At 39.0% G+C, this 17,467-nt stretch overlaps 1 protein-coding gene across 1 annotated transcript in view; it reads left to right on the forward strand.

Annotated features, from left to right (window-relative positions):
- ak9 (adenylate kinase 9) overlaps positions 1-16,062 on the forward strand; it is a 169,936-nt gene extending 153,874 nt beyond the window's left edge. Inside the window, exons 35-39 of the mRNA XM_063040773.1 lie at positions 1,326-1,495; positions 1,593-1,691; positions 9,678-9,780; positions 13,292-13,406; positions 15,644-16,062. Coding sequence (XP_062896843.1) covers positions 1,326-1,495; positions 1,593-1,691; positions 9,678-9,780; positions 13,292-13,406; positions 15,644-15,855 — 699 coding nt within the window. The 3' untranslated portion in view covers positions 15,856-16,062. The remainder of the gene's footprint in view (positions 1-1,325; positions 1,496-1,592; positions 1,692-9,677; positions 9,781-13,291; positions 13,407-15,643) is intronic.
- Positions 16,063-17,467: the final 1,405 nt, after the last annotated feature.

A 17,467-nucleotide genomic window follows, 5' to 3' on the forward strand; every position in this document is an offset into this window, starting at 1 on the left:
GTCAATGTAAATGAAGATAAAATATGACATGGTAGATGCCAAAATCTGCAACAAAATCAATACGTGAAAAAGTACAACAGGTCTGGTAATGTATGTGGAGAGAACTGAGGAGTTAATGTTTAAGAGATGGTTCATTATCATAAAAGCAAATTATTAAATGCTTGTACGGTTACATATTTTCCTGAGATCTTTTTTGATCTATGCCCATGTTGTCACTCCAGTTTTGTTGAAAATAAAACAAAAACACTTTTTTCATTCCAGAAACTTTGGTAGCTTTTTTATTGTCAGCACTTACTTGGGAAAAGGTCATGGTAAGTGACCTTAAATTTCAGAAAGGTAAAGATACTCTCACTGTTCTGTGAGGTAGAGAATTCTAGAATATGATGAGATTTGCTTTGTCATACGTACATCAAAATAGTGAAACAGACAGTGAAATGCATCATTTTGCATCAAATAGATCATCAAGGATTGCACTGAGTAGCCCACAGAAGTCATCACACTTCCAGCATCAACAGAGCATGCCCACACTCACTAACACTAACTGTATGTCTATGGAATATGGGAGGAAACCAGAGCACCTGGAGGGAACACACACATTCACAGCAAGAATGTACAAGCCCCTTACAGACAGTGGTGGGAATCAACTGACTGAATAAAGTGAAGCGTTAACCACTATGTTACCCATATATGACGATGAAAGACCATTTTAAGATGAAGGGAAGATTTATTGGTTTGTTTCTATGTCCCTGTTGCCCATTATTTCTGTGAACTGAGGGCATCAGATTTTGGAAGTAATGTAGAAAGGAGCCTTGAAAAGTTGCCACAGTACTTTTCATAGATTGGACAGACTCTGTGATGGTCCATCAGTAAAGAACAATTGACAAACAATTAGCTGCTTAGTCTTAAATAGGTTTTAGGCTCTCATTTTTATAAGTGCCCAGTCTTCTAAGATTGACATGTAATCAGTAGGTAAGAGTAACAATTATATATTATATATAATTTTCAGTTGCATGTGGAAATCAAACAAAGTAGCAGCTAAATTTATTTTTAGAAAGCTAGGAATATGGACTCAAAGATATAGATTTATCCACTTGTTTTTACACTTATAGTTTTAATGATACCTTTGTCTAACATTTTTGGGAAAATTGTGATGACTATCACACTTTTTTTTCAATCTTATTAAAGGATAAAAACAAAATATCGTGCAAGGATGAAGGGTCCCAGCCTGAAACATCAACTAATTAATCCTCTCCATAGATGCTGCCTGACTTGTTGAATTCTTCAAGCATTTTGTGTGTGTTGACAATTTTGTTCATTTGTTTCAGATATTCTTGGAGAACCCAGAGACGTTTGTACCTCCACGAGCTACTGCGACTCTGCCACCACCTGATATGTTACCAATAAGGCTTACTGCAGCTGGAGTGAAGGCCAGGTTTCCTAAGCATGCAGAATTGCAGGGCTACTGTCCAGTTACATTTCTGGATGGGATGGAGAAGTAAATCAACTTCTGAACAGTTTACAAAATATATCTGATATAGAATTAAATTTGTTGACAGAGGAATATTCCATGTTGCTGTTTTGGTTCTTGGCAGGTATGAAGCTTTGATACCTGGAAACATTGATTATGCTGTTGAATACAGAAAGAAGTTATATCTTTTTCAGGATGAGAAACACCTTAATAAATTTATGCGGTAAGTGTTTCTAAATAATATTCTAAATATCAAGCTCTGAAATCTTTTTTATAGGGGTTGAAATTTCACTGTATATTTTGGAATGCCTTACACACTTGTGCAGCTGCATAATTGCAAAGCATTGTCAAAGCTTCAAATTAAAGCAGTTTTTCTGAACAAATGCTGGACAAATACAACAAAGTTTTGGTATACAATGCAACTGATCAAACTTGCATAATTTTCTAACTAAATATATGCAATTTATAAATATCATGGAGATTGACTGCAGAAGCATACCTTAACTATGGGATTAAAGCTATTCTGCGTTTTTTTGAAGAATCAGGCAGTGATGAAATCAAGATGCCTCTAAGGCTATGCATCTTCATTAAAAGAAGCTCCTATTTTCCTGCAGATTGATGCTTCTATTCCATAATATTCACTCTCTCTTCCAGTGATTGCCCTCCACTCCTTCCTATGGATTCTATGAACCCTTGGATCTTCCTAACCTTCCAAGATTTTCTATCTGTCTCCTCTTCTTTCCCATGATCCCATTGATCCCCTTTATCTGTGATAACATTCTCAACTTGGAGTTTCTCTTCAGTACATCCTTCTCCATCTCATTCCCATGACTGATCAGCACCTTCACTGTTAGTCTCCTATTCAATGGCATCTTCTCACCTTCCCACTTCTCCTAATGGGTTCACTGGACCAATTATCTTACAAGTCCCATGTAATCTTCTGTATCACCTTTAGATCACACCCCCAGTAATTATCCCCCACAAATTTTCTTTTCCCTTTCTATAATCTTTTCTCCTACATTGTATCTCTTAGTTTGCCATGGTTGAAGATCTGGAGGCAACACCTAGAACCATGGCCAGCATTTGCTTGTTTTCTTTTACATAATGCTTTGGCTATCATGCACAGCAGAATATCAAGCTCTCATGGCCATGTGCCAAAGTGGCAAAGTTCTCCACATAACCCCACTTTATATGTTATTTGTAAACACCCACTGAGGAATTTCTGACTCACTTTAAAATTGGAATTTTAATGCATTTTTATGCAGAATGTTGATGAATATTCAAGGGAATGTGTACCTTTGAACCTTAATTATTTTGATGGTTTTGCACTATTCTCACCCAATTTTTCTCATCCACCAAATCCACAACTCTTTCCACTGAAGCAACACACATCAAATTTGCTGGTGAACGCAGCAGGCCAGGCAGCATCTCTAGGAAGAGGTACAGTCGACGTTTCGGGTCGAGACCCTTCGTCAGGACTCGTCCCGAAACGTCGACTGTACCTCTTCCTAGAGATGCTGCCTGGCCTACTGCATTCACCAGCAAATTTGATGTGTGTTGCTTGAATTTCCAGCATCTGCTGAATTCCTCGTGTTTACTCTTTCCACTGAAATATTTTTTACAATTCTTTTTACTACACCTCTTTCCATAACTGTTCTAAGAATGTTTACTTGCAACACAAAGTAAATAGTCTTTAAGCCAATCTGGTCTAATCAGAGTAATCTTCCCATTTCCTCTTTCCTTATTTCCTTGTAGTTGCAAATTATTACATCTCACATGCCTGTCAACTCCCTTTTGATTCTTTTTGCCACTTATCTACACTTAGAGATCATTTACAATGAACCTACCACCAGGTCGTTGGAATGTGGAAGAAAACCAGAGTACTCAAGGGAACCCATGCTTGTCACAAGGAGAATGTAGAGACTCCAAACTGAGATAGTCGAGATTAGTCTTGAATATCAGGAGCTGTTGAGAACAGTCAGGAGCTGCGTGGTAGCAGCACCAGTTACTGTGCCACCAGTGCTGATTCTGACAGTGTAATTGTTCCCCAAATGCTCTCCTACTTTCTGGAAAAGGAAACACTTCAGCATGTTTTAGAAATTCCTTTTCATTCCCATTACTATTCGAATATATATACTTGGAGAGTAACTGAATATTTCTAATTTTTACAACTTTCTATCAACTGGAAATGAAATTTCTCTTCAATATTCTTTCCACTGTTTGTGTGTTGTTGCCCCCTTTGGCTATATCAGGCTGACTGTGGCTGGCAGTTCCCGAAGAAAACAACTAGCATTCCACCACTTCCAGCTAATTAGGTCTTGGGCTCTTATGGATCTGAAATAAGTCTCTGAGTGAGTGACAGAAGCAAGAAATGTATCCCTCTGATCCTACATCTGGCAGGTTGGATGTGGGAGCATTATCCTCATTCGTATGAGTGTGATTTCCTGAACCTGTAAACAGAAGGAAAAGTTAAGTTTCATAAATGTCATTTTCATTTAGTTGAGCCATTTTATACCATAAGATGTTGGAGCAGAATTAGGCCATTAGGCCCATCAAGTCTGCTCTGCCATTTCATCTCCCTCTACCTCTCAGCTCTAATCTCCCCACATTCCTTCATGCCCTGACTAATCTTTTTCTTTTCTTTTTAAATCTTTTTATTGAGTAAGTATACAAAAAAGGTAAGCCATATAAACATTAATACAATGTTAAAGTATAATAAAATTCCAAAAGATATCAATACCAAAAAGAAAATACTACAAACAATGTAATTTAAACATAAGAAACCAAGATAACATAATAGTATACTAAATTTTATATATATCAATGGAAAAAAAAGAAAAAAAAAACCCCAAAAAAAAACCCACCGTGCAGCTAACTAAAAGCAAGGCAAAGCAATGGGCTAACTTGAAACCAAACAGAGTTAAACTTAAAATCACGTCCTCAATCCCGACCTCCATTAAAAACAGTGAAAAAAAAACAAGAAGGGTAAATATTACATTAAATGAAAATATCGAATAAAAGGTCCCCAAATCTGTTCAAATTTAAATGAAGAATCATAAAGGTTACTTCTAATTTTCTCCAGATTCAAACATAAAATCGTCTGAGAAAACCAAAAAAAGGTAGTTGGAGCATTAAGCTCTTTCCAATGTTGTAAAATACATCTTTTCGCCATTAAAGTAAGAAATGCAATCATTCTACGGGCTGAAGGGGAAAGATTGATGCCCTGACTAATCAAGAATCTTATCAACCTCTGCCTTAAATATACCCAATGACTTGGCCTCCACAGCTGCCTGTAGGCAACAAATTCCACAGATTCACCACTCTCTGGCTAAAAAACTTCCTCCTCAATATCGTTCTATATGGATACTCCTCTATTCTGAGGCTGTGTCTTCTGGTCTCAGACTCCCCCACCACAGGAAACATCCTCTCCATCAAGGCCTTTCAACATTCAATAGGTTTCAATGAGATTCCACCCCTCCCCCCTAACTTCTGAATTCCAGTGAGTACACACCAGAGCTATCAAGTGCTCCTCAAATGATAAGTCTTTCAACCCTGGAATAATTTAATGAGCCTCCTTTGAACCTTCTCCATTGTCAGCACATCCTTTTTTAGATAAAGACCCCAAAACTGCTCATAATACTCCAAATGAGGCCTCATCAGTGCCTTTTGAAGCCCCAACATTACATTCTTGCTTTTATATTCTAGTCTTCTTGAAATGAATGCTAACATTGCATTTGCCTTCCTCACCACTGACTCAAACTTCAAATTAACCTTTAGGGAACCCTGCATGAGGATTCCCAAGCCCCTTTGCACCTCAGGTTTTTGAATTTTCTCTCCATTTAGAAAACAGTCTACACTTTTATTTTTTTTACCAAAGTGCATGACCATATACTTCCTGACACTGTATTCTATCTGCCACTTCTTTGCCCATTCTCCTAATCTAAGTCCTTCTATTAGCCCGTCTGCTTCCTCAAAACTACCTGCCCCTCCATCTATTTTTGTATTATCCACAAACTTGGCCACAAAGCCATTAATTCCATCATCCAAATCATTGACATATAATGTAAAAAGAATCAGACCCCTGTGGAACACCATTAGTCATTGACAGCCAACCAGAAAAGGCTCCCTTTATTCCCACTCTTTGCCTCCTGCCAATCAGCCACTGTTCTATCCATATCTTTCCTGTAATACCATGGGCTCTTAACTTAATTTGTGGTACCTTGTCAAAGACCTTCTGAGAGGCGGTCCGATATCTACTCTCGCTGTTTCTTTTACACTTTACATATCTGAAGAAACTTTTGGTATCCTCTTTAATATTATTAGCTAGCTTACCTTTGTATTGAATCTTTTCCTCCTTTATGACTTTTTAAGTTGCCTTCTGTTGGTTTTTAGAAGCTTCCCAATTCTCTAATTTCTCACTAAATTTTGCTTTATTATATGACCTCTCTTTGGCTTTTATGTTGGCTTTGACTTCTCATCAGCTGTGGTTGTGTCATCCTGCCTTTAGAATACTTCTTCTTTGGGATGTATCTATCCTGTGCCTTCCAAGTTGCTCCCAGAAACTCCAGCCCTTGCTGCTCTGCCATCACCGCTGCTGATGGTCCCTTCCAATCAATTATGGCCAGCTCTTCTCTCATGTCTCTGTAATTCCCTTTACACAACTGTAATACTGATACATAAAACTTTAGCTTCTCCCTCTCAAAATGCAGGGTGAATTCTATCATATTATGATCACTGGTCCCTCAGGGTTCCTCTACCTTAAGCTCTGTAATCAATTCCAGTTCATTGTACAAAACCCAATCCAGAATAGCTGACAACAGGAATTCTGCAGAAGCTGGAAATTCAAGCAACACACATCAAAGTTGCTGGTGAACGCAGCAGGCCAGGCAGCATCTATAGGAAGAGGCGCAGTCGACGTTTCAGGCCGAGACCCTTCGTCAGGACAGAATAGCTGATCCTGAGTGGGCCTATCATGAGCTGTCTAATAAGCCATCTCATAAGCATTCGACAAATCCCCCCTCTTGGGATCCAACACCAACCTGATTTTCCCAATCTACCTGCATATTAAAATCCCCCATGACTGTTGTAACATTGCCCTTTTGATATGCATTTTCTATCTCACTATGTCATTTGTGGACCACATCATTACTACTGTTCAGAGGTCTGCAAATAGCTCCCATAAGGATCTTTTTACCCTTGCAGATTCTTAGCTCTACCCACAATGATCTTACATTTCCTGACCCTCTGCCACCTCTTTCTAATGATTTGATTTCAGTTTTTACCAACAGAGCCACCCCACCGCCTCTGCCTACCTACCTGTCCCTTCAATACAATGTGTATCCTTGGACGTTAAGCTGCTAGCTACAATCTTCTTTAAGCCACGATTTAGTGATATAATGTCATACATGCCAATCAGTAACTCAGCTATAAGTTCATTTACCTTATTCTGTATGCTGCATATGCTATGTCCTGTATTCATCACCCTTTCTAATTTTGTCCCCTTTTACATTGCAATTCATCCCATCAACTGCAATTTTGCCCTATCATCAGTCTGTCCTTGCTAACAGTCTCACTACACACTGCCTCTGTAAACCAACTACCTCATTGTCAGCCCTATTACTCCATTTCTCATTCCTCTGCCAAATTAGTTTAAACCCATCTGAACAACTATAGCAAACCTGCCCTCAAAGATATTGGTCCCCCTCGAGTTCAGGTGTAACCCATTCCTTTTGTACAGGTTGTACCTTGCCCAGAAGAGATCCCAATGATCCAGAAATCTGAACCCCTGCACCCTGAATTTGTTCCTCAGCCACGCATTCATCTACCAAATCATCCTGTTCTTACCCTCACTGGTGCATGGCACAAGCAGCAACCCAGAGATTACTAATCTAGAGGTCCTGCTTTTCAACTTTCTACCTAGCTCCCTAAAATCTCTCTTCAGAATCTCCTCACCTTTCCTACTTATATCAATGGTGCCAATATGCACCAAGACTTCTGACTGCTCACCCTCTCCTCTTAGAATGCCATGGACACAATCCAAGACATCCCTGATCCTGGCACCTGGGGGGCAACATATCATCTGGCTGCCTCTATTGCATCCACATAATCCCATCTCTACTCCTCTGACTATGGAATCTCTTGTCACTGCTGCAGTCCTCTTCATCTTTCTTCTCTTCTGAGCCACAGTGTCAGATTCAATGCCAGAGACCCGGTTGAAGCAGCTCCCCCCGGTAGGTCATCCCCCTCAACAATATCCAATGTTGTATACTCATTATTGAGGGGAATTGCACAAGGATACTCTGCATTGGCTGCCCATTTCCCTTTCTTCTCCTGACAGTCACCCAGTACCTGTCTCCTGCAACCTAGCTCCTATCTATCACTTCCTCAATCTCCCGTTCATCGAGCTGCAGCTCCATTTCCTTAACACATTCTCTGAGGAGCTGCAGCTCAGTGTACCTGGTGCAAGTGTGGTTATCTGGGAGGCTGGAGGTCTCCCAGAATTCCCACGTCTCACACAAGAACAAAACACAGCCCCTGGAGCCATTCTTACTGCACTAACTGTGCCCTAACAGATGAGGAATGAAGAATAAAGAAGAGAAACTTACTAGATACTTATCTCGCCGAAGTCTGATGAGCCAAAGCCTCTCCAACACTGGCCCGCTCCTATAATGGCTGTTCGCTTACCCTGCCTTATTTCTATTCGCCCTTTCTAGTGAATCCTGCTCACTGATTGAGCACAATCCAACTCCGAAAACTGCCACAAAGTACTGCCTTTTTTAATGTTCAGCCACGGACCTAAATAAAATCACCACTTTTTCTCATGTTCCTGCTCACTGATTGGGCATAGTTCCAACTCCCAACTGAGGACTGGGCAATAGTGGTGCACTACCTGAGCTTTAGTCACTGCTAAGGCCACACTATGGTTCACTGACTGCCTCCCCAGTACAGTGGTTTAGTTTACTCAACCATTCACATCCAGGTCACATTAGTGTGGGAGCAGATGAGGGTTACTGGCTCCAACACTGGATGGTGAGCTGAATGCTTCAGTGATACAATTTGTGTTTTTCTCAATATCAAAACTTCAGTTCTGTTATTGTCTTGCCTAAATACCTTATAGCTACAGGTATAAAATCTTCATTTCCTATCTTCTTTTAAGCCATGCTATTTAATCATAGTTCCACATTAGCATGTTATTAGTGAGAAGGTGCTGTTTAATTGGAAATTGATAGGAGAAATATAGGCATCCAGATCTGCTTTTCTTGTAGCATTTTAATTGGCAATTGATTTATTGTTGTCATATACTGTATACCGAGATACAATGAAAAGCTTTGTTTTCAAGCTTTGTACCTTCTGCCCAATGGGAGGGGGAAGAAGAGGGAATGTTTGGGGTGGGAGGGGTTTTTGATTGTGTTGGGCTCCTTCCCAAGGCAGTAGTAAATGTAGAGTTAATGGAGGGGTGGTTGATTTTTGTGATAGACTAACCTGTGTACACAACTCTCTGCAATTTCTTGGGTCTTGGGCAGAGCAGTTGCTGTACCAAGCTGTGATGTGTGATAAGAGACCTAGGCGAGGAAGGTTAGGACCCAAGTGTTGAAGTATCCGAGACAAGAATCGAGACATAATACGAGACCGAGATGAGAACAGGGTTCTAAACTTGATGCTAGATGAGAATCCAAAGTAGAGCTGGCAATTGAGCACTGAACCTCATTTCAGGTGCTCTTTAAATTTTAAAACCCTGGCACCAAAATATGGCCGCCAAATAGCGGGGCAGACCAGAGTCTTTAATGGGGCCATGCCAGCTATCCATATTCCAGAGAATCGGAGCATCTAAACCCCAGAAGCTGGCACGGTCTGGTGTGTATCGTAACAATGATGTATCTGGATAGGATTCTTTATATGGTGCATTTATAAAAAATAGCAAGGGTCAATAGGGACATACCAAATTTTATAGGCGGGGATCATTCCTTAATGCTAGGAGGTAAGCTTGTAATAAGACCTGAATGACTTGGATAAAGAATTACAGATCTTCAACAGCATAACCTGGAAAAAGTTGCCGACACACTAACAAAATGGAATTGCAATGTGTTTTTTGATCTAATCCAGCCAATTTATCTCACGGAAATGGGAAGTTCTGGTCAAAAAAAATAATGCTTTGTTGCCTTAAACACAGCTTCTAAGTATAAATTACATATGTTTAAATTATTTTCAGACATCCTGAGAAGTACTGCGATCTGAAGCTCCCGAGTAAACTTCCACCAGTGAAAGATATGGTAGCTCTCACTTCACTTCCAATACTTGGATATATGGAACAAGTAAGAGCACTTACAACATTCTCAGATGAGTGATGCAAATTTATGTGCATGTAGCAACACTTAGTTGTACCTTATCCTCTTTCTTGCGATCCTATGACTTTAATTGCTAATAATCTAAACCTACCTGGCTTAATGGCAGCAATTTTCTTATAAACTTCTTGAACTGATGCAAATACACAAAAGCCTGCAACCTTGAATCCATTTTCCTATTCTTGGTTACATGGTTTGATTCTTTCTCCCCTTGACCAGTTCTTTTCCATTGTCACATCTGTGACATCTTTGATGCTCTCTGCCACTTTAACACTTTCCAGCTTCCTGCACCCCAATGGCTTGTCTTCACCAGAGATGGCCTCCACATGCAGATATTCTAAAGGCTCTTTGCCCTCCTTTCCCACCAGTACACTCTTTCACCTGGTTGTCCTCATTGAACAACTTCTCCTTCAGCTTCACTGACTTTCTGTAGATCAAAGATGAAGCTATGGGATTGTACCATGGAGTGCACAAACACTTCTCATACATTAACCCTTTCATTCTCATGTGCCTCCTCTGGACCCTCTCCAATACCATCACATCCTTTTCTGGATATGAGGCCGGAAACTGCTTAATACTCCAAGTGTGGTCTGACCAATACCTTATAAAGCCTCAGCATTACATCCTTATTTTTATATTTTTGTCCTGTTGAAATGAGCTTGCACTCCATATTGTACTGGCCAGGTTTGTGTATCTAGACAGCTAGGACACAACATCCATGGTCAATCAAGAATGACGGAGCCCTCTCTCTGTTGAAATGAATATTAATATTGCATTTGCATTCCTTACCACCAATTCAGCCTGCATGTTAACCTTTAGCGAATTCTACATGAGAATTCCCAAGTCCCTTTGCAGTTCTGTTTCCTGAATTTTCTCCCCATTTACAAAATAGTCTACACCTTTATTCCTTCTACCAAAGTGCATGGCCGTAGCTCGCCGCACTATATTCCACCTGCTTATTCTCCTAATCTGTCTTTGTCCTCTGCAGAGCTCCTGCTTCCTCAACACTACCTGTCCCTTTACCTGTCTTCATATCATCCTCAAACTTGGCCACAAAATCATCAATTCCATCATGCAAATCACTGATATACAAATATGAAAAGAAGCAGTCCCAACACCAAAACTGGCAGAGCACCATGAACCACTGGCAGTCAACCGGAAAAAGCCCCCTTGATTCCCTGTCTTAGTTTCCTGCTAGTCAGCCAATCTTCTATTGATGCTAGTGTCCTTCCTGTAATACCAAGGGCAGCCTCATGTGCAGCATCTTGTCAAAGGCCTTCTGAAAATCCATGTTAATGTCCACTGGCTCTCCTGTGTCTATCCTGCCTATTATTTCCTCCACCCCTCCCTTTCTCCGCACCTTAAAACACTTTCTAATGTCCACCCACTACCTCCACACTGCCATGCAAGCATCTATTTACAATAATCATACACTAATTCCATTGCATTCTCTCTGCTCTCCACTCATCTCTCCCCAGATTCTAACAATCACCAAGACATTAGCCATGGTAAATTGCCTCTGCAGCCACACTACTCTGGGATGTGGAGGAAGCAGGAGTACCTGAAGGGAACCCAAGCAGTCACAGAGAGAATGTACAAACTCCACAGTGATAGCACTGGAGATCAGGCTTGAACCTGGGTCACTAGAACTGTGAGGCAGCAGCTCTGCCTGCTATACCGCTTGGCCTTAACTGCCTCCTCCTTCACTAGTTTGAAGTATCTTTTTCTCAGGTTAAGATAGATACACTCATTCAGTGTCCTCAGAATACATGTCCAGTTTGCCAATTTTATCCTTAGAAGGCTCTACATCTCCATGTATTACTCTTTATATTCTGGAAGAACATTTTGAATTCCCATTTATGTTAGCAGTTCTCACTTTTCTCAGTCTTTTCTCACAAGCTTTCTTTGTCTTCCATTTATGACACCTCCTCTGATTCTCAGTCTGGTTCTCCTTTGTACTCACAATATGACACTTACCATAAGAGTCTTTTGGTTTATCTTTCTCTGTACTCTTTCATCACCATGGAGCTCTGAATTGTATGTTCTTCCAATGTTCCTCACGGGAATGTACCTCATTAAACAATTTCTTCCTCAAAGGCAGCCCATTGCTCTGTTACATTTGTCATTGCCAGTTTTTCATTTCATTTTTCAGATCCAGTTTTATTCCATTGAAATTAGCATTGCTCCGATTAGTCTATCTAAATCTTATAACGATTTGATCACTATCTCATAAATAATCTCTTACCAAAACATTCCATTAAATCAGATCTAGTAATGCTTCCTTCCTTTTTGGACCAAAAACATACTGTACAAAATTATCCCAGATACATTTCATGAAGTATTCTCTTTCCCCTTAACACTATTACCAGCCCAGTTTATATTGGGGTAATTAAAATCTACTTGGCTGAAGACTGCCTACGGCGTGGGTCAGGGTCCCAGGAGGAAGCTGAGAGGGATCAGCATTTAGTGCCTCTGGTTTAACATGTTTGAGGAGCTTCAGCTTTGTCTTTAGTCCTCATATGTTGGGTCTTGCCTCCTCCTGTTAACTGTTTAATGTCCATCACTGTTCATGTTTAGATGTGGTATTGGTAGCAATTTCTTCTTATTCACAGTTGTGAAATGTAACATATTGAAATTACAAACCCCAAATTCAAAAGGCCACCTTGTCCTTAATGCTCAATTCCCTTCATTACTTTGACTGTTGCTATCTTTGTAACTTGTAACTCCCCAAGGTGTCTCATATTTCCCAAATTTTTCCTCCTCTTTAAACCCTACCTCAGAGACCAATCTTTCTCTCAATATGGATTTTTGTATGATAAAACTGCTATGTTAATTAAACAATATTAAAGTAAATTTGCTTTTCTTAGATACTACACAATAGTGTAATAATCTTTCTAGTGGACCAGGTAAAAGAGACCCATGTCAGTTTATAGAGAAAGTGGTAGACAGAGCCCTGGTAAATTTAAAGGGAGCACAGTAACTGGATCCCAGTATGTTTCAAAGAACTGGAGGAACTGGGGCCACCGTGCATGAAAGGAAGATAGCAACCAGAGCCACAGTATGTTAAAGAGAACAGGGAACCCAGTGCTTGGGTATGTTTTTAAGAATTCTGAACAACTGGATTATCAGACTTAGGATCAATGTGTAAAAATATTTTCCCTTATATTTTAATCAACTATTAGGTCTAATTCAGTGCTTGGTGACTGTTTCACTGTATATAATATTTATTGGTTATAATAATTTCTATAGCTTCTTAAGACATAATGCTTAAGTTTAACTGATGGGGGGAACATGCTATATGACTGATCTACACAAGCCATAATCTGGTTATTTTTAATAAATTATATATCTTTTTCCTCTCTATTATTATGTATTGCAATTTGCTGCTGCTGCAGCAAAGACAACAAATTTCATGCATATGCTGGTGATAGTAAACCTAATTCTGATTCTGATTCTGATTCTGAAGACTGTTATTTTGTAGGGAGCAGCAGTATCAATAATTAAAGCATTAACAGCTGTGGGCTGTCTGAAGCCAAAATATCCTTTCTTAAGTGTGAGGAAGTCTGCACTTCTCTATATTTCATATCACCTTAAAGGTAAAGGATATCATTATATATTTATATGTTAGAATCTCTGCATAGTTCAAGAGAAAACATTAATATTTTAAATTGCTAAATTTATCTTAAAAGTGATTTTTGGTAGTTTCATACTCCTAAGCTATCTCATTCTAAGACAAGAAATGTCTAACTGTCCAGCAACTTGTTCATAAGTTATAGAGCTTTTAAGTAAGATAATGCTGATGAGAGCCCATCTTATACAAATGCTATACTCTGTACCAGTGAACCTTGTACACCAATCCAAGAAATATGGAGAAATACTGATGTGTAATTATAGTTTATTTATCATGATTGTCGTGGTCAAGTAACAACCAGAAAACTATACTAAAGAGAGATTTTGGTGTTGGTAGAGCTTAAGAAAATTAGTTTCTACAGCAATCTAAAAAGATTATTGATTTAAATTCTTTCTTTTAGGCAGTCTTCAATTTAAGATAGGAAAAGCCTTACACCTGTTCTTGATGTGCCCAGAAATCCAAGCACATAATGCTTCTTTGAAATCTAATACCTACTACTTCTGGTTGTTCTACATCACTCTGGGAATTCAACTGGACTTCAGTGACATTTGAACCATACTATATGATTGATCCGACATTCCTAAATCAGAAATCTTACCCATGGCACACAGAACCATTCCCCATAAAGTTCTCCCACTCAAACATTGCTGGGCAAAGTGAGACCTAGATTAGCATTCCTGAGATCCCTATTAGCGTATCCTATTCGATAAAAGATATAATTTCATCCCCCAATCCCCATCCATCATACCCACTTCACTGCACTTCACCAGCATCTCCTACTGCTTCTATAGGAATTTTCTAAGTTTGGCTTGACCCATTTGGATAGAGTGAAAATCAAGAAGATCTCTGTTTGTGCTGTACAAGTGATTACCCTGTTTGGAGTTCCCTCTCAACTGTACCATTTTCCTGAACTCTAAATGGTTTTGACAGTAACTCATTCTGGTGAGAATTCATTGGTACAGGGAATCAGTCCAATCTGTAGTTCCTTACAATTACCAAACTCTTTTTTTATAATAATAACTCAAATTCATGACGATGAAATTGGGGCAAAACCCCCACTTTCCAACTTGAAATCTATTATCTCTATTCTGCTTGTTTATTGAAAGTATATTAATTTGTCAATTTAGTCAACCAGTCATTTGTTATTAAAAATACTTTCATAGGTATTTAAATGTTAATTATAACAAAAATGTTTTGCTGGGGAAATGTCTGAGTTTATTTACTTTCATGATGAGTGTGATGGAGTAGTCTCCACTTGCCTGAAGGGTGCAGCTTCAATAAACACTCAGGAAATTGACACTATATGAGACATAGCTGTCTACTTGAAAGGCACTTTATCCACAACTATTTTCTCCCTTCACCACCAGTGCACAGTAGCAGCAGATTGTACCATCTATAGGATGCACTGCAGTAACTTACCAAGGTTCCTTAAACAGCACCTTCCAAACTCACAACTTCTAGCAGCCAGATGGAAGGACAAGGACAGCAAAATCTTGGAACACCATCCCCTGGAAGCTACCCTCCAACTAACCACTATCCTAACTTGGAACCACTATCCTAACCTTTACTGTCATGGGGACAAAATCCTGGAATTCTGTCTCTTAACAGTATTATGGCCATACCCACACCTCAGGAACTGCAGCAGGTCAAGAAGGCAATTCATCACCACCTTTTCAAAGCCGCTAGGGATGGGCAATTAAGTGCCACCTTACAATCAGAAAATGCTAGAAGAACTCAGCAAGTCAGGCACTATCTAAGGAAGGGAATTTGAAGCTGAGAGCCTTCATCTTGGTCTAGGGTTCTATGAGAACAGCCCTGTAATATCTAAGCAGTAGCTTCTGACTACTACTGATAGCAGTATTTCTTGTTCTATTGCTTAATGTCATGAAATATCCCTGTATGGAAGAACAGTCTTACGAATGCTAAAATCATTTTCTAACATCAGTAGATCTTCAGCCAGACATGTCAAATGTAAATTATGGTTTGTGTGAGCCATGGCAGGCCCATTTTTCCAGGTACAACAGATTTCTATTTCTACATGTCTATTTTTTAAATAAATATGTTAAAATTATTTAGCTTAAGTTCAAAAACAAAATTCCTGTTATGGTTCAAAATTGTGACTTTAAACCAGATGTGCATTTAATGAAACTAGTTGGTGTTTATTTTAGGGAGAGAAATCACTTTAAATATTTATATTTTCAGCATACAACCCAAAAAGCTATGACTATGTGAGAAAGAAATACAAAAAGAAGTTGGAGCAATATGAAGAACACTGTGGACTCATCAGCTACCTTGGATCAAAGATGACTAGAAAGTACAAAGAACCCAAAGACAGACCCATTGACTTTGATCACAAATTACAAATGTTTCTATCACTCAAAAATGTAGAACCTACATTAACAAGTATTCCTTAGGAAGATTTATCTTTGCTGAATCTTTCATAGTTTTTCAGATTGAGCCATCTTTAGCCAGAAAGCATTTGCCAAGGAACATGTTACAATAGTAATTATTGGATTTTACATGTTAATTATAAACATTTTTCATTGTCCTGCTGTTTTATATTTATTCTCCCCATGGCATGAACTTTTAACCAGCCTTGAGTTTGCATGCTCTTCCCAGATCTCTTATCAATTGGTCTCATCAGGTTTCAAGTGTAACCCATAGGACCTCAGCAGTGTTTGTATTGTGATTTCCATCTCCACCATTAACCATTCCTAGATTAAATACTTATGGGCTGCCTGCAATGATGCTCATGATTTGGAACTCACTTTGCAGAGAATGAAGCTTTGCTAAAAGTGTAACACATTGATATACCTATATATTTCATTAATATACCACCTTAGTATAGAGTACGGTTTATTTCTCAATGTGCTTGTTACATTTATTTCCAAAGATTTTTACATTTTATTATTTTTACTTTATAACAGAAAATTCACTTCATATTCATTTGAAATAAATGATATATTAGAGGCTTTTGGTACAGCAATGGGCTTTTATGTGTAGATGCCAAGAAAATCAAATTCAAAACTTGTGTTTTCTGCAGAGAAAGTAATGTAGTCAATCAAATAAGTATATATTTACATCATTTTATATACGCTGGGCTTAAAAGATAGGCACGTGGATAATGGGAAAATAGAGGGCCATATATGAGGGAAGGGTTAGATTGATCTTAGAAGGTCAGAATGTTTAGGTTCTATATTCTATGTTCTGAAAGATTTATGTCTATTGGCACTGTCTTTAACTACAGAGATCTAAACATGGCAGTAAAATTCACAATTTCTCCAGCTGATGCCATGATACTATTGAAATAGCATCCCTCATCTTGAAAACCCATGATGAAAACAGGTTTATCAATTGAGAGTCTGAGGTACATCCCCACTGTCACATATGTATATCCTAGAAATTAATTGGGTTTAACAGAAAAGCAATCATTCCTGCTCCATATACCCCTGTCATCAAAATATTAAGAAGCTGCTTTATTACTCAGTGGACATCTAATCCATTATGAAATCTTCTTGGTTTCCTGCTGTGGTTAATGCTCCTGAGGAAGTGAAAATGAATCTTAGAATCAGAGGGTCATTCAGCATGTAAACAAGCCATTCGACCCAGCACATCTACACTGACGAGTTGGCACCCATCCATACTAATCCCATCTTCCATCACCCTCATGCCTTAGCAATTCAAATATTTGTGTAGACACGTCTTAAATGCTGTCTGCAATGATCCAAATAATTTGGAACTCAATTTCCACCACTCTCTCTGGCAGTTTCGAAAACTCACCACTGTTTGGTGAGAAAGGTACCTTTCAGACCCCTCTAAATCTCTTATACCTCTTATTCTAAATCGCTGTCCTTTAATTTTATTCTCCTCTGGTATGAAAAATTTCCTGGCAGTCTGCTCTCTCTATACTCATAATTTATATACCTTAAGCATGTCCCTTCTTAACCCTTGACCCTGCAAATAAAACAGACCAAGATACTCCAGTCTCTCTTCAGGACTGATGAGTTCCATTCTAGGCAACACCCT

This window comes from Mobula hypostoma, chromosome 2 (genome assembly GCF_963921235.1).
Source record: "Mobula hypostoma chromosome 2, sMobHyp1.1, whole genome shotgun sequence".
Lineage (NCBI taxonomy): Eukaryota > Metazoa > Chordata > Chondrichthyes > Myliobatiformes > Myliobatidae > Mobula > Mobula hypostoma.